The 18490-nt window shown below is 39.2% G+C and overlaps 1 protein-coding gene across 4 annotated transcripts in view; it reads right to left on the bottom strand.

Annotated features, from left to right (window-relative positions):
• The window catches only part of cd2ap (CD2-associated protein), a 54313-nt gene that overhangs the window by 22326 nt on the left and 13497 nt on the right, over positions 1-18490 (bottom strand). For 3 of the 4 annotated variants that reach the window (XM_062410795.1, XM_062410796.1, XM_062410794.1), the window contains exons 3-11: positions 14209-14386; positions 11444-11544; positions 10593-10719; positions 9738-9916; positions 7411-7498; positions 6883-6977; positions 5148-5246; positions 4044-4097; positions 985-1021 (exon numbers count right to left, since the gene is read on the bottom strand). In XM_062410795.1, coding sequence (XP_062266779.1) covers positions 985-1021; positions 4044-4097; positions 5148-5246; positions 6883-6977; positions 7411-7498; positions 9738-9916; positions 10593-10719; positions 11444-11544; positions 14209-14386 — 958 coding nt within the window. The remainder of the gene's footprint in view (positions 1-984; positions 1022-4043; positions 4098-5147; positions 5247-6882; positions 6978-7410; positions 7499-9737; positions 9917-10592; positions 10720-11443; positions 11545-14208; positions 14387-18490) is intronic. The other variant, XM_062410797.1, reaches the window with a different exon arrangement.

Below are 18490 nucleotides of genomic sequence, written 5' to 3' on the forward strand. Positions count from 1 at the left end.
TCTTGCTAAATTCCACTATCCTTATTTCAGTACTAAGCTGCTTTTACTCATGCACTGCACCCCTGAACCTTGCTAGACATGACCCAGAGGAGGTTTATGTATGAACCATAGACGGTATATAAGGATGTCTCAACATCCTAACACTATCCAGAAATTAGGCCAACATATGTTATATATGACAGATATGATATGGGTCTCAGCTCTTAATCTTGATATTTCACCCTGTTTTTATTTCGAATAAATAATTAAAGCCAAACGTACAAGAAACATGAGCACTAGACTGAGAAGAATGTATATGAATTGATTTTTTGTTTGGTCCGTGTCCCATGCACTAATATGAAGAAGATCAGATTCATTATTTGGCTTAACATCGTCCATCTTTGTTTGAAGGCTATCGAAACGCAAATGTCAGAATCATTTGAACCAGACATTAAACAACATTTACCCTACTCCACAGTAAAAGTAGTAAAAGTTAGTGTAAGGTAAATTTGAGCTGACGTGCAGTCCTTGACATTTCCATCATTTGTCCTGCACGCTCCAACAAGGCACCACAACTCTCAAAGGAACATTTCCAGTGTGTGTTAATGAATCTCAAACAGACGAACTCTGGTTGTGTGAACAGGGGACTCTGGACCTGTTTCTCCCAGGTCTTGCTCTTTTCAACAGGTAGTCTCTGTCGTGTTATTTGATAACCGATCACACAGCATGTGGTATTTACCCATCATAAGCGAAAATGGTGATATCAGCCCTGATGGAATTACTTTTACGTAAGAAAAAGACCGTGCAATATCTGTGCTTAAACTTAAATCTAAAAGTGAAAATCTACTAGAATCAGAGGCCCAATGCACCTCTGCATATCATACTGAATATAAACTGAATATTTGTTGCAGAGCAAGCATGCTCCACTCAAAGAGCAACCTTCCCTCACGCTCACCACTGAGTTGATAATATTTAATGAGGTGGAGGTTGTTAGATATTCCTTACCGATGCTTTTTGATGGGGGAGGGGGCTTCTTTGGTTTCTGAGCGGAAGAGAGAAAGACAAGAAAGTAGGTCAGTGTGGATTTGAAGTTGAGGATGACTCATAAATATGCAGTAACAATTACTAGCACAAGTACAGAGACCCTTACCTGGAGGGAGGAATGGATGACCAATTAGGTTTGGTCCAAAAAAATGTAATATTATAATATCCGAGATCAATGCCTGATACTCCTGACATTTTTTGGCATGTGAAAAACAAATTGTATATTTTTATACAGGAATCAGATATCATTATACAAATCTGATCATGATGTGATTCCACTGTCTAACTTTGAGCCTGGTAAAATTATTATTTTTTGGGGAATTTTTTTTTTTATCACATTTTATGTTTTGGGGTTCTTTCCACTAAGAACCAGAATTTTTATAATTTAACATCCATTAATTCACCATAAATACTTTGTGTACTTGATACTGCAAACTGTAAAACAAATTAGTTACGACCTTATTCTATTGACTTTAGCCATTCTTTCATGTCTGTGTTCAATTAATGCCAATTCAGCAATCATGCCAATTCAGCAATCACAACTTATTAATTATTTTAATCTTTATTTTATTCCTACAGTGATTTCAACGGTCAGTTCGAAAGGCAACCGAGACATAGTGAGTTGAGATCAGGCTCTGAAAAAGTTCGGTCAGCTGCTTTTGCTTCGCAGAATAACACCTTTGTATTTCAGTATACCTCATGACAGAATCATGTCTCGGTCGTGTTTTCTAGGTCTAGTTAAATAATTAGAACGGCTGTTTTTTAATAGCTGAACACATCTTTGGCCCTTAGCAGTCAGGGTTTCAACCACACCACAGCACTGGGCCTGTTCTTTTTAAAGACCATCGTGTAACAGCTATTTGACACAGACAGTGGTAAATTTTGCATTATTGCGATTAAAGTTGTAGAGCCTCAACAAATTTAGACTTTTGGGAACACTGCAGTGACAGATCATAAATGCCCAGTGTATATGGATGGTCATGTGATATTGAGCTTTCAGGTGTGTTGTATGTATTGTATCTATGTTGGATTATTCCTGACAGGGCGCTAAAACATTACATTATTGATGTAAACGCAGACTTTTAGGTCAACAAGGTAGACCACAACATACTAGATAGTATGATAAACCCAGAGGGACTTTCTGGTTTGAAACCTATTTGAAATTCATCAGCTACTTTGTGTGGATTAGGAACATCTGGGCTAAAAATCTATTCACTGAACACATTAATGAAGGGATGTGCCAAAATGTCTTCTGTAAAAAGACAGAAATTAAATATCCTTTGTGGAACCAAAGAAGGATGAATACAAGCCAGCCTCATTTGCGAAACATAAAAACCAAAACAAAGCCAGTATAACTAAATTTTAAAGCCATTAAAAAATGTTTACTATCTTAATTACAAACCATTTTAACGAGACAAACACGTTGACATTTATCATATCGCCTCTCTTGTTAGGTAAGAAACCTGATTATTAATGTTACATAATCATAACCAACATTTATTTGGTTAAAAGCTAAGTTTAGTGTGTTGCATTACAATCACTACCTGCTACAATGGAATATCCTGTCACAGTTATTAACTAAGGTACAAATTAATACTATTTATAAAGTATTAGAAGGAGAAGTGCAGAATATGCAATGTCTCGATACTAATGCTAGTAACGCAGTGATAGCTAACGCAGTAACTTGGTTCTGAATGCAACATAAGTCTGTTACATAGTTTCTGTTTTATTTTTCAGAAAGCTAGTTTTAGATCTGTTGCATTATATACTACACTTTAAGTACTTTTTTTAAAGTTTTTAAACCTAATTACTAATATTTCAATGTATAACACGGGTTAACTGTTCTAAGAGCGAGGGCTGAATCCCTGGCAGCCAGCAGTGCACCTCTCTGCATATTAAAACCCACATGTCACACAACAGTAGTATGAGTGGAAAGTGGGACAGAGGAGGTCTTGCAAAACCCACACGATCTTGTAACTTTGTAAAATAGAAAACAGATTTCAAATGAAATAGCTGACTATATTCAGTTAAATACTGAATTTCATTTTAATCAACAGGTGCATTCGTTGTGAGGAGCATCCTGAGCACTATCATTGTAATCACTGCACAGCAAATAGAGTCGTAGAGCCTACAGGGTGAATAATCATCGTTGATGGGTTGACTGCTGACAGCCATTAAATAAGCGAGTCATTTACAATCCAATCATATTATATAAGCCCAGTGGGTACGGCTTGACAAACAGTCACATTCCCAGGATGCAAGTTCTCCTGTCGTTGTACCGTGAGTAATAAACTGCTTCATGTGTTGTCACCTGAGTCTGTTTGGATGGACGGCTACATGTTTGATATATAACAGAGGTCGGGTTGTTGAAAAGACGTCAAAAACAACTAAGACTACACTGTCTGCAGTCGACTTTCATTGTGGCATGGTGATAAAATGAAATGTACGGTTCAACTATATGGCATGGGATATATCGGTCCATGCTGAGTCTGATGTTCTGTTAAGATTGCAGCGCTAAGTCTGTGGAATACTAATTTCAGTAAAGCACTGAACCTCGTGACAACCACAAGTTGCCGGAGCGTCTACTGCAAATCCCAGTAGCTGCTCAGTGATTTAAAGAATCAGGGCGATAGATCTCTGTGCTACTATGATCCTCGACTTACCTTCTATACTAAGAACTGGTAGAGCTAGGTACAAATCGGTGTTAGAGTTAGTAGATCCAGTGCATTTCAATCAGTCATCATATGGCCATTGTCATTGTTGACCTTTGATCATGAAGAGCACAGCCTAATTAGAAATAAACAATTGTGTGACTGATGGAGGAAATTAACTACCGACGGTTTTAATTTGTTCTGACTCAATAACGTGCATTCATCAACAGAGCTACACATAGCAGCTCTTGATTATTAATTGCTTGACAAACAAATTCAGTGAAAGTGTGTGATCAAGTTTTTGCTCAACAGCAGCAGAACAACAATCATCCTACTGGTCTTATTTGAACAGGGGCGCGGCTCCCTTACCTCTTCTGGCTCCTGCTTAGGGGATGATTTCAATGACCCTCTGGATGCGGGAGACTGAAACATGAACACAGGGACCCATAGAATATAATAGTGCATAATCAGAGAAATACATCCTATTATTTTCTTTGGTGACACCTCATCGTGCTTTATTGTTCCTCACGTGAACAAGAAGAACATTGAGGAACAGACAAACACTTCCACAGTCAGCTCGAACACTGTCAGCACGACCTGAAGGTCCTCTTCAAAAGCTGCTTCAATGATTATTAAAGATGCCCCAGCAATAAGCTCTTTACCCTAAAAGGCATCTGGCTTATTATCAAGAGGCCTTATTACCCACATGGAAAAGCCTTACCAGGATATCAAGAGAGATGTCTGAATTTGTTACGAGGAAAAGTTAAGCCGCGCTTACAGCTCCATATTATTGATTAGATGATGTAAGGTTGAATATGCCAGATGTCAGTGTTGAAATAAAGTGTTTTGATCCTTCTCTTGTCTCACTCTGATTAAACTGCTGGAAAAGCAACCTCAACACATGGTGCCTCTGCATTTAAGAGAATGAAAAATAAAGAGTGTCGAAGATTTATGCATCCTATCGGAGATAGAATCTACTACATAAAATAAATATTCAATACTTCGACATTAAACTGCATTTGACTAAAATTCAAAACCAGTTCATTATGTAAATGCATTTGGAATGCAGATGGGGAAAACTGGAATCAAAGCCACAAATTTCTGGTTAGAGGTTTACCACTCAAAATTTACTAGTAAAACAAGTTCAATACAGTTAATTTAAGGCTCAGTTTGCAGCCCCTAACTGACATCCTGTGACTCCTGAACATCACCAGAGAAATGCTGGAAGTTTTTCAGGATTTTCTTTTTACAGATCGTTTTGCTGAGAGGGCGAGCTCTGAATAATTCCACTAGTAAAATGCTCCTGATACACTTATTCCCATGATACCATATTATTTCAAGATGTCACCAGATCCAGGGTTTGTTATTGTTTTGATTGAGACCCCATCCAGCATTGGAAAATGACATACGTGTTAACAAATGCATCAGTTCCCAAAATAGCTGCCAAAATTCCTACCCTGATTCTGATCTCACCTCTTTCTCTGTTTCAGAAACCTTGACCACAAAGTTGTCAGGAAAGACGCCGTCTCTACCACCGATCTCCCCTCGCCACCAGCCAGGCTCCCCTGTGTCCTGTTAGAGGACCAACAGAAAAAGAGTGACACCGCTTTAGTAATAAGCTTGTGATTGTATTTAGTTAGATTTGAATTAAGAAATACATTTTTTACAATTTTTTATTAAATAGTTGCCAATAGGTATTTGTATTTTTGACATATTGTCCTGTGTAAATCTTAATAAACATGCACAGTGCATCAGAGGAAAGTAATCGGACTAGAATTTTGCACTGGAACTTTGGAAATAGTCTGGGAGTTTCTTCATATCGTAAGGATGACACTTAGATCAGCTTAATTTCTTTGTGATTGAACAAAGTTGGAAATCTCTAAAGCAGCTTCAGAAGGTGAAAAAAATAAAGCACCTTATAATTTAAAAGCCGATTGGCTGCAGAGCAGAAGCAGGAAATCATTATGAATGATTTAAATTTAGCATCGAGAACAGCTCTGTGCAGTACAGTACAAACCTGTTCCTAACAAGCACTTCAGGTGATTCTAGAGGCATATTGTACAGTCTCCACCAGATGGCGGTAGGCTTCCGAAAAAATGTGGTTATACATTTTTGGGGGAAACCCTGAGTCATCACACATCAGCCACATGTCAGAGGGTGCTGAGGTGAGACCAGTCGTGATGCTCAGAATCTGTGTTTCAGCGTGTACACTTGTAATGGTTCACTTCTTAATGACATATGAGACACTAGAGCAGGGACTAAGAGAAAGCTCTAAGCAAGACACCAGGCACTAATGTATCATATAACACAATTTAAATTACAAAATAAGAAAAAGAGTAAAGAGGTAAAAAGAAAAAAAGGTTTCTTTCACAGTCGGCCCAAATATTCATGACCTCGTCTTTTGTATTGATTTTCAAACTACCTGAAACGTGTCGTGATTTATACCGTTGGTTTAGGAATAGTCATTACTCCAGCATCTTCCCATTTACAGAGTGAATATATTTTTTGAAACCATCTTCAGTACAATAAACCTACTTGATTGAACAGTCTGTATCAGTTTAAACGTAGACACAGTTAACTAGAATCTAAGAAGACACAGAAGCAAGTAAAACATTTATTTTTCCTCTGTCAGGAGAGGGTGGGGGAGGTCCTGTAGGGGTTTTATGAAGTGTTTTTATAAATTAGATTTTTCAAGCTCAAAATGAAAGCAGTTGGACACCAAAAACACATTTACTCTGCTGTTTTCCACTAGTAATATATATATTTATCATCTTTCGTAAATATGTTTTTTTTTCTCAGCCGATCGTGAGACTCATATATATTTCAAAAGGCAATACCTCCTGCTGTAGTTCTGAAAATGAAGCATGCTGATCTCGACCTGGAAAAATCATCTTCAGTCAAAATCCCAGTTTGTCTGATCACATCTATAAAGCGAAGTCTTATCAACAGGCAGTGCATGGACAGGCCAATGCCAACTGTTTCTTCAAGCCAAATTGTAATTACAATCTGCAGTGGCGAACAAGCACGTAACCGACATAAGAAGATATCAGAGTGAACCTCAGTGATTCCTTCATCTTGTATGGTTCACGTGTTTGCTGGTGACCCCTAAGGAAGGTCATTCTCCTCGCTGAACTTTTGTATCAGTCCAGCTGTTCTGATTTCTCATTTCATTTCAGTTTGAATGCAGTGAAGGGCCGGAGAGCTTTACCTTGCTCAGGACGTGGATGACATCTCCCTCTTTCAGGCTCAGCTCATCCTCGTTCGTGGCCTCGAAGGCATATGTGACCTTGCAGTACTCTTTAGCTGAGGAAACCAAGATAGTTGCATCTTTTAGGGCGGATCCGCAGATTTAAGGGGTTTACATGCAAAAGCACATAGATGTGCCAACATATACAGAAGCCAAAGATCTTGGTTTATCATGGTATATATGAAAATCTGGCTTTTTCTCAGGAATGTGGAGATCATATCTGCCAAACATAAATACATCAGCATATCCAGTTTAGTTATGTTACATAACTGGCTTTGCCATAGGGCCAGAGAGATATATTTCCCCCCTTATATCTACACCTAACACTGGAGCTTGAACAAATGGCAGATGCTAATACAATTAATCAAAGGTCACATACCATAGACAGGACAAACAGAAAAAATGTCTCCCACAGCGATGGTCTACTGACATTTAAAGACACAGTTCACAAATCAAATTGTCCTTTCCACTACTTTCACAGTCTTTTACCTTTGCCTTTGCCGTCTCCGTCAGCTCTCTGCGAGTCTGTCATGTTGGGGAGGGCGGGCTTTGCAGCAGATGGTAATGATGGGACTGGCTAAAATGAAGCAAAGCATACACATGGAAATGATTCATTGGGCATGGGTGTGATATGTGGCTTCATGTGGAGGAGTCCTGTGTGTGAGGCAGCTTGTGTTGGAAGGGAATGAGTAGAAACGTCGGAAAACATGACTCAGTGTTATTAAGGAGAAATTCTTATAAATGATGCTGTTGATTGAAAGAGTAATTACTGAAACAAAAGGCAAAGCAGTGAAACACAGGGGGAAGGGGGTTGGGGGCACCTTTCCAGCGGGGAATGTTGCAAGAATGTTGTACAACTTGTAAGCTGTCACTTTCAAGTTGTGCACAATGGTAAGGTGACAAGAAGGATGCTGCATATCCACAGTTTTTTTTACTGCAACGATATGTGAAAAGCGAAGTGTGGGAGCAAGCAACATGGACGTATGTGCGGAGTGGAGGAGACTGAAGGAGGAGACTGAAGGAAGTCGTGTTTAGGGGTAAACCAGAGTGTGACGGCTGTTGGGAAGAGAGAACAAGCCGAGCTTTTCAGTAAAGAGCCATCTAATAAAGCTGTGAGTCTGTGTTATTGTTTGCTGCGTGTCACTATGTCATGTCAGAACACTACTGACCTCTGTTATCACATGTAGCTAATATATATATATGTCAGCAGAGCAAGACAAAGAGCGAAAGGTAGAAACCCAAGATTCAGAATTTAGGCACAGTGACTACATTTACATGGACAGCAATATTTTTAAGACAAGACATTATTTTAATTAGGAGTTTTACATGAGCTGCTCAGTTTTACATGAGCTGCTAATATTCAATATTCCTGTTAACATGTAACATAGAAAAGTCTGAAAATGGCTCACATCGAGAGTATGTCCTACTTCTTGTTTGGACATTAAACATTGTTAATAATTATATTAAAACGTATATAAGTCTACATGATGCGTCTAGGATTGGAATATTCCATGTCTTATTCTAAGTATGACCTTATTCAGGTAATTCAGAAAATGCTGTTTACATGACATTTTCTAATTCAGACTACTGGCTTAGTTGAGTTAGTATCAGAATCTTGGTGTCCATCTAAACATGTCTAATTCACTCTTGAGAAAAACGAGACCTGACAGAAGCAAGATTCAGTCTTAAGTACTGTGTCAGGTGATGTTGTTATTTCCCATCTGCATTTTGACCAGTACATATATGTGCCGATGGCAGGGGTAAAAACACAAACAAGTGTATTCACAACAAACAGAACCTTCACATGAATCTGAGTTTGTTCCTTCAGCATAAACAAACAGAACTTTCGGCTAAATGTGTGTCAGGTCATATCAGGAAACAATACATAAGTACCTAATACAGACACAGATACACCATAGAGATGCAGTTACGCTAGGTCACTCAGTCTTAGACAGATGATACTGATACTGCTGCAAATAACTCATATTCATACTCAGTCACATTCATTGTGGAAGTGAAAATAAAACTCATGCAAAACAGAACAGACAAAAGTGACCATGATAACAATACGCATTTAAGATGCATATTTCTATGCCGGTGTCCATAAATCTCCACAGAGTTTTATGCACCTGGCCTTTAGGTCTACGTGCAAAACATATTTGTTTCAAATCTGTACTCTGGATGCAACAGGTATTAATTTCACTAAATAGCATATACAGTTATATTACATGTTGAATTTTAATTTGTTCTGTGTGGCACGAGTCTCCCGCCTGGATACAAGCCCTATAGCAACACTATGCATCTTTTTTTTCATTAAATTTACAGATTTGAAACGGTAAAATGAGTTGGAATAGGTAGAACTGAGCCACTTTCCTTTCAACTCTTTACTCTGTTTAACTTTGATGAGTTGGTTTGCTCTCCCGAGAGAAGTATTGAAGTCACCGATTCAATATGAAGTATTCTGAACAGAGTTTGGTGTGTTTATTATAGCTGCAGCTCACCACAGAATTAATTAATGTGGCAACAGAGGGCGCTGTCGCTCAGCAGCAGTTAAATAGTGATGCTTTACTGTAGAGCACTGCTATGCTGCTTGTGTTGTGGTGCTGAACAGACAGAGTGAGTCTCTCTCTCTGTCTCTCCCCTCTTTAATGTTAAATGGTCAATTACTATAAATTGATTGCCTTTTCTTTCTTCAACACTGCTCATATAATACATAATGTCAAATTGTCACATATATAGGGACGTAAGACGATTCTTTTTCATGTTCACCTTTCACATTATGTTTGTTGCAGATTCTGAGTTAGCATCACACTTACTCTGTCCTTCTTTTCCTCTTTTTCAGGGCTGGGCAGACGGACCCTAAGTTTGACCGACCCTTCTCGGAAAATATCTCCGAAGCCGATACCTCGGATCTTCTTGGGCTGAGCAATAACTCCATTCCCTGAGGTGGCCTGAGGCGATGTGGGGGTGGCAGTGCTTTCGATTCCACTTCCATCTGGGGAGCAGAGACGACACAGTGCAACAGAGGGTGAATAAATCCACCAGTGTCACATTTTATTGCGTTTCCTTCCTACTGCAGTAAAGTGATAAAGTAAGAGGATTTGTTCTGGAGAATAAACTTTTATCCCCTTTTTTGGACACCAGGGGGTGCTAGAGTTGTTGTAGTGTACAACCAAAGATTTACAGCGTCACATCCTGAATGACAAGAATACTAAAAGCTCAGCACTTTCCATGAATGGCAATAGTTTACCACAACTCTGACGGAAAACATTTTATTACACTTGTTGGATCCCTTAACATGCACATGCAAAGAAGTAGCTCTTAGTCAGACGAATGATTTAGCAAATTAAAGTCAGCTCTTGTTGACGCTTGTTACAACTGGGCTGCAACCCGTCCAAACTGCTCCAATACTTGATTTAATAATGATTAACCAACAACAGGGAAAACTGTGAAATATATATCATCTGAAACATTTAAAAAGACTAGAATTTAATCTGAATAGAATTAAATAACAAGAAAAACCGTCTCTTTGCAACAGCCCTGAGCTTTGTTTGCTATCGTGTCAGAGCAAACATTAAAAAAATTCCAGTATTCCTTCTGTAGTGTTTTGCCAACCGAGCTGCACCCTTCCCATTAAAGAAGTCTGGCTTGTTTTCAGTCTCTGTCCTTACCAGTCTCATCTGCTGGCGTGTCGACTGACTCCCCGTCCTCTCCCATGGCATCCAGCTCTTTGACAAAGTTGGAGGGGAACAGTCCCGACTTGCCGTTTATGTTACCGTTCCACCAGCCCTCTTCAACCTGCACACAGGAAAAGAACTGGAGCAATGAGATAACGACAACAACAGCTATGTTATTTCTTCACCACTAACAAGTTAATAAGTGGTGATTCTTAGGTCCAGTGCTTCTCTGGTCAACAGCCAGACTATTTCAAATTCGACTATGCTCCCAATGCACCTAATTATGCACATATCCCACTATACAACTCTGTAAAACCTCATTATGAACCAATGGATAGATAAATGCTTTAGAAAACTCATCCCAACATTTTATCCTGCAATTAATACAGTAAGAAAATGTGATCATGGGGAAATTGACCTGCCTGTTCGAATCCATTTCATCCAGCAAAATGACATTAATGATTTGCTTTACTGCTCAGAGTAGTTCAGCACACACATATAAAACATTTTACAGCAACCTATTAGCACTTATGACTTTGCACCTAGACTCAAAGTGCTCTCTGCTGCTCACAACTCTCACTTGTTCTGACTTGCCGCCACCACAGATGCCGTCAGGGTATCTTCAGTGTTCAGAGGCATAACATACAGTATGTGTAGTATAACAGTGAAGCTTGTTTAGCCTGAACACTGCAGGTCAGCAAACGAAAAGCGCAGATGTCACAGGAACATTAACTCTAATTAACTTTTCAAAAGGAAAGTATTAGATTAGACAGGGAACTTAATATACACTGGTTCAGTTCCTTAGACAATTACGAACTATAATAGTCAGTAAGGGTGATAAGTACCTCTTCAATGATGTCTACGATTTCTCCAATCTTCAGCTCTAGTTCGTCTTCATTCTGCGGCTGATAGTCGAAAAGCGCCTTGCACTGTCTTCTCTTCGGCTCTGTGAAAACAAAGGAGGCCCAAGGAACACCAGTTAGTCAACCAACCTGCTGCGTGGTCTCACACATTCACCACACTGTTTTTTTTTTTTTTTTTCAGCTCACAGGGAGAGTGCTTGGCTGAAGTGTATTTGAACGTTAGAATGATAAAGAGGCGGGACGGGGGACTGGGACTGGGACTGGGACTGGGACAGGTGACATGCAAGCAAGGTGCAAATCAAGGAAGTGGGAGGACGATCGAGACTTCCACCCCAGACGGGACGGTTCCGCAAGGGTGATCCTTTGGCAGGCAGCAAACACACCCTGCTGAGCAAACACAGCTACCGATTATAGACACATACAAATACTGACAAGCATAAACGATCAGACTGCGACCATTTAGTGGCATTTTGCAAATGTTTTTGGATACAGTCCGACTAAATTTGACTTGCATCATCATCGTATAGGCCATCACGTGAAATGCCGGTAATGAGCAAGAATTTGTGTGTCTGTCAGACTAGCAGCATGCACCCACACATCCTCACGCACACCCAATGAACAGCCTCAACAACATCGGACGGAACTCTCTTGAGAATTAAAAGTTTATTGCTCTTTGAAAGAGTTTAATGAATTAAAATTAGGAATCTGAATCAAATTGATTTGGCAATACCTAGCCCTAATCTGCATGTACTTAAAGAAACAAAAGTAAAAGTGCAGAATAGTAATACAATTTCAGAATGATATATCCCTGGAAGAGTATTAAATCTGATGTCAGATGTGGACACAGTGGAGGACATGATTAGAATAAGTCTTGAGGGAAATGGCTTGAAGGAGTTTAATGCTAAGGAGGTTGTACAGATAAGGTTTAGTCAGGGCAAACGAGCTAAAAGGCCAGAATACAAGGGTTGTCCTTCAGAGGTGCCAGGCCCTAGTGGTCCTCAGGGAGATATGATCCAATGGGAGGGGAAGCAGAGGCCTACTGTAAGAGGAAGTTCCTTGTAAAGTGTTGATTTGCATGTCGTTGTAAGTGCTGCACTTAATTTTGTGCTGGTGCCCGCTAATGTTTTCAGTAAGGAGCCCCAGTGCTAACTGTGAAAAAAGTTCATCTTGAGTAAATGAAAAAACATTTCCTTTACGTGGTTCCACCCGGTGCAAAACTCAGCAGTGACCATTATTATGGCGACGTTTAGACAAAACAAGGTCATTGGTCTGACTGGTGCACCAAACATTTAGCCGGTCTGTCTTTGCATTTGATCGACTCAAGTCGCTCCCTCATCTCATCTGCGGAGTCTACACTCACAAGCCCAGGCTGCCAAATGTTTAATATTTATTTGAAATTATGTTTTATTTATTTAGGATATCTTAATATTTGTAATTCTAATTCAAATATCAGGCTGAATATTCTTCAGAATTAAATTTATTGCTCTTTGACAGGATGTACTTGCAGGATTATGCTATAATAATACCGATATACAGGTAGTTTAAAACGGTTTCACAATGGTAACAATAATTGTACTTATCTCAATAATGTCCCCGACAAAATATCGCCCAACAAAATTTGTAATTGTGACAGGCCTACCTTGAAAACATTGGTATTGTAAATGTACCAATATATATCCTTAACTGAATCAATATGAATCCAATCTAAAATCGATTTGAAACTTTGTGAATCAGAATCGAATAGATTTGGGTAATAGACGGCGATACCCACGCCATAAGAAATTACCAATATATATCAACATAAGGAATAATAGGTGTATTTTGCCATGCAAAAAAAGCACAGTAAAAAATTGTGGGCTGAATGCTGAATAAAAAGTTAGGCACACTGGTGAAACCAATGTAAAGATTTAGTCTGGAGCACTGCTAAGGTGGAATAGGAAAAGAAAAAGCAGCATCCATGATAGAATCTTCAAACAAGACTGGACAGAGAGGAGGTTTGCACACAGAGTACATGCATATGTTTGCATGAGAGGATACAGGAGCTCCAACGCAGGAGACACAGGTAACAAATTACTAGCTGGGGAGTTATGAGAAATTGTAGGAAAAGTATATACATAAAAAAAAATGTAATACTTATGTAAATTAACCTAATGTTCCAGTCAATAACAATTGATTTAGTCTAATGTGCACAGTTGTGGTAAGAAGTAGGTAGGTCACACAATTTGATGCTAAAATACTGGAAATATGAAGACATGATTCGTCAGTGTTCAGTCTGAAGGGGGCAGTATAGTGAAGCTAAATTTTGTAGGCTAAAGTGAAAACGCAAAGAAAAGAAGAAAGACGGAAGACACCATAACAACTCGATAGCACTCAGAAGAGTGTTTACTTAAAAAAAATCTATTTTGCGCAGGAACCTTCCTTACTAAGTGAAATGAGCCGGGAGTATTTCAGCAACCGCTATAATAAGAGGTAGAGGAAAAGATCTCTTATGCTTCCTAAGTTATATCCTTTGGCGTGGAAAACTTAGGAACATCCTTTATGAAAGGAAAGGAGAAAATGCTGTCCCACAGTTAGTTGCAACACAGTAGTTGTCCTAGAAAGACCCATGTAAATATAAATATACAGGACAGCTGTTTCATTATGATCCGAAACTGATGAAGGTTCCTAAAAACTCATTTCTGGATACTGTGAAGGCCTGATTTAATAAATCACTTCATGTGAACACAGAGAAAAGTACATCTTCTTACTTTTGGCCGCTGCTGGTGGCTGAGGCTGGAAGCCTCCAGTTGGAATGCCGATTGTGCTCATCCTCTGGACCAGGTTGGCCACGTTCCCTGCGCTTTTCTCTCTCCTCTGAGGCTGAGAGGTTTCCTCTTTAGGCTCACTCTTTGTTTCCTTGGCCTCTTTGGATTCCTTCTTCAACTCCTACATAAAAAACACACACATATAAGATACATTAAGAATTTTCTTTTACAATTTGTCTTCATTTACAGTAAAATTTTAAGATTTTAAATGTCAAACAAACAATTTCACATTTCTGATTTCCACTCTTCCATTCCTAATATACACATATACCTAATTCCACAACTACTCATACTTGTATATTTTTTTTTACCTACACCTAACAATATTTCTGATATTTAAATAATTAACCAATAGATATTTTTTAACTTGAAATCAAAAAGTGGATATTTATTATTTATTGGTGATCTTTGTTGGGAATGCATTGTTTACTATAGTTTCCACGAAGTCAAGTGATTCTCCCCTTAGGTCAAGGCGATATGGCCCCCCAAAATTGTTTAATATTTTTAGGCTATATCGCGATACACATCTTGATATTTTGAAATCTTCACTAAATCACTGTACACATGTTAAATTCGTAAATGTCTACAGGAAATGGCTAAGCTAGCTGACATTGGCATATCCGACAGTCCCTGAATGCACCTCGTCAGAAGATATCAGCAGACATTTATGCTTAAAACACATTGTACGATTCACAGATTCCGAATGGGAAGATATGAATACTGGTTTAGCAGATCATAACTGGAAAACGGCAAAATATAATCCCACTATTTCCTGTGTTCCTATTAGAACTGCAGGCACTCAACACAGCGTGGCGGTCCACACCTCTTCTGGATGTGGCCAGAGAAACTGTTTTGCCACATTAACAAGAAACACAATGAATCTCAATTTTTTACTAAAAGTTGATTTGCAACAGAAATAAACAACATGCAGGAGGCTAACACCTGATATATTAATAGTGTTGTCAGACCTTGGTTAGATGGAATGGGGAAATGTGAGACAAGGTAAATCAGAACACATTAAATGGTGAATTGAAATGTGTGGATCAATCAGCCTTCTGATGAGCTACAGATTCACAAAGTGTCAGTGCCAGTGCAGCACTGTACTAAACACAGCCCACTCATGCTGAATCTAGCTGTTGCTAATGATCCCAATCATGTCACAGTCAGGCGGTGAATCAGCCGCTGCGTTCTCGTGGCCTGGGAAACTCCCTGACTACAGCACAAAGTCCATGTCACACCTTCACTAACTACTGTCAGGATTTCAGATGGAATGTATGTATATAGTTTGCGTATCACATTACGTCTCATGTTGTTTAGCCGATTTAAAAAGTGTGTCTTATTAACTGTAAAGTGAAAACAAACATAAAGTAAACATCAGTCCTGTACATGTCCTAATAACTTGTGATCAGTGATGGTGTTTATTGTTAAAGTGTAAAGCGAGCGCAGGTCAGCGGGGGAGTGAGGAGGAAACCAGACTCCGACAGAGACTCAGACAGAGGCAATTCAACCTTTTAATGAGGGTCTGTATTATAATCATTCAAAAGTGGAAACCTGCTAAATCAATAAACGTATCAGAAAACATGACTCGCTTATGTTCAGTCACTGCATCGATGCAGTGTCGTCCACCTCTATATAGGAGCCCGAACATTAGCACATTTGCTGCTGCTCCTATTACGCTCTGTGCTGTATGCGTCAACCTCACCTGACGTAGCTGTAACTCTATTCCAGCCACATGACTGGTTCGGCGCTATTCTCATCATCATTGGCTGTTTGTGTTGCCTGTCAAAACATGGATGGAATGAGTTCTATCCTCTTATCCATTGCATCCTCTGATGAGAACACAAAAATGATCTCTATTGTAATATTTGTGCAGTTGCTCCAATATAGACCTGTGTGTGCTCTATATTGGTGATAGACAGACAGACGTTGTATGAGAAGTACAAGTACAAGTACAAAGTACACATAATGGACTCATCACAATGTTAGACATATATATAGGCAGACTACTACACTAACAATCCATGTACACGTACAGGTAAGTTAGTTCAAACAAACAATCAGTGTTTTTCGGAGTCCTTTGTTGATCGACCGCTGTGCCTCCTCTGAATGTTTACAACTGAAATACAGCATTCAACAAACAGGTTATACAAACTCTCCAAATAATATATAGGGCTAAAAGTGTCCTCTCCAATATCACAGTCAGTTGCTCTTTTCAGTGCTGCTTCTGATCCCCACCGTGTCCAGCTCAGAATGTTCTGCTCAGATTCTATGTTCAAAAAGCTGTTATCAACTGTTATGTCAATTAATGCTAAACAACATGAGCAGGTCCCAGTCTGTTTCTTTTGGAGATGTTAACATGCACAATCCTCCTTTTATCCCTATGGACTCAATAATTGCTTAAGTGCCTTCCACTAAAACCAGGGGACTCAGACTGTTCTTAGAACTTGCATATTAAAAACTCTAATTGTGATGGTCTTCAAACCACTCTCACTACAACCAGGTGCAAAGTAATATCTTTATATGAACGTTTAAAGGTTATGGAATCAATACATTTTTAACTGAGCCTATCCTACACTCTTCAGCTCTCTCCTGTTTATCGCTTAGTGTAGACTGAACTAAAAGGGGGACTAAGCTTTTGTTGTGACAAGTTACCGGTCCCAGAAAGAGCCCCCCCAAGTCGGTTTGTCTTTTGTAAATCACAAAATCAACATATTAATCAAAGAGATTGGTGTGTGTGTGGCTAAAACATAAACCAGTTCACTTTGCAACTCTACTGTAGAGGAGGTCCAGCTGTGTGTGTGTGAATATACAGTTTCATTGAAATTAACATGAGCTTTAGATGCAGAAAATTACACAATTCCTTTCCCCCTCTCAGTATCTGTTTGTGGTTCATTGACAATACTGGTGTGAAGGGGCTTTAAGAAAGTGTGAAAACACACCACCATACAGTGTATGGTGGTGTGTTGTATAAAAACTGTATAAACACATCTACTAAATGTTTTACACTTACAACTGTCACACATCAAGGGTGTTAATTAGAAAGAACCCATTCTATCACCATCAGCAGAAATAATAATGAAGCTATTGGATGTTAGATGTAAATCCCCCGCTGTTTACCTTCATTGTGTCATAAACACACAGTCCCATCAAATCATACACGCACAGGATAAACTGTCGATTTTTGAGGCCGATACAGATTTCAGAGAGTGGAATATATAGATATCAATATATCAGGCAATATTGCTTCATATTCTTCCACCTAAACATTTTCTCAGACTCATTGTTCACACTCCAGCAATGTATTTTACACAATAGTCAGCAATTTCATAGCTTCAGTCTGTGCCACAGTCTGCTTAGCTGTGATTCACACTCTGCTACCTGTGCTGAAGACAGTGATGTAAACAGTGGAGTTGGAGTGCACTCTGCTGGACAAACTATATGATGATCCAAGACAATTTGATATTCTCTAAAGCATCACACACACACACACACACACGCTTTTTGGACCAGCTTATCAACAAAGACTCCAAACCTTCACAAAAAAACCTTGAACAGGACTTATCAATCAAATCACAGAGACATTTCTCTCTAAATGAATACGATCTTCCCCTGATGACAATTATAAATAAAAAAAACAAATTTATGCCACAATCCCGACTAACAGTTACAGTCCTTACCATCTGCAGCATGTTTCATGCCCCCTGATCTTTCAGCTACCAAACAAATAAAAGCAGGAAGATTAAATACAACATCTCAGATGACTGCAGGGTTGTCGGGAACAAAGTTCAACAGCCAGCTGGCTCCTTAGAGGATTAGCCATCCAAGCTCAGTGACTGGGCCAGGCTACTTAGCAGATTACCTATCTCACTACGCAGGATTATAAGACGGGGAAAACAGTAGAGATGAGCGAGGAACCAGGAAAGGAGATATCGCTGTAGTGAATCATTTCACAGTGCATTAGCTGCCCAAACACCCTGCACAGAAAAGGATGATTTCACATACTTGGGTGCCTCAAGAGCTAGATCAAATCATAACAACAGATGACTCAGCTCTTTTCTTCACAGATCCTATGTGTCTGCTGGATCTGTTTGAGAGACGGGTTGACTACTTGTTACACTCAACACATAAAGGCTTGAAGTATAAAAGTGTTATTATGGATCCCTCTTAAACCCTGGAGGACAGGCTTTGAGTGGAAATAGGAGTAATAAAATAGGGTTAGGTGCTA

This window comes from Platichthys flesus, chromosome 18, assembly GCF_949316205.1.
Source record: "Platichthys flesus chromosome 18, fPlaFle2.1, whole genome shotgun sequence".
Classification (NCBI taxonomy): domain Eukaryota; kingdom Metazoa; phylum Chordata; class Actinopteri; order Pleuronectiformes; family Pleuronectidae; genus Platichthys; species Platichthys flesus.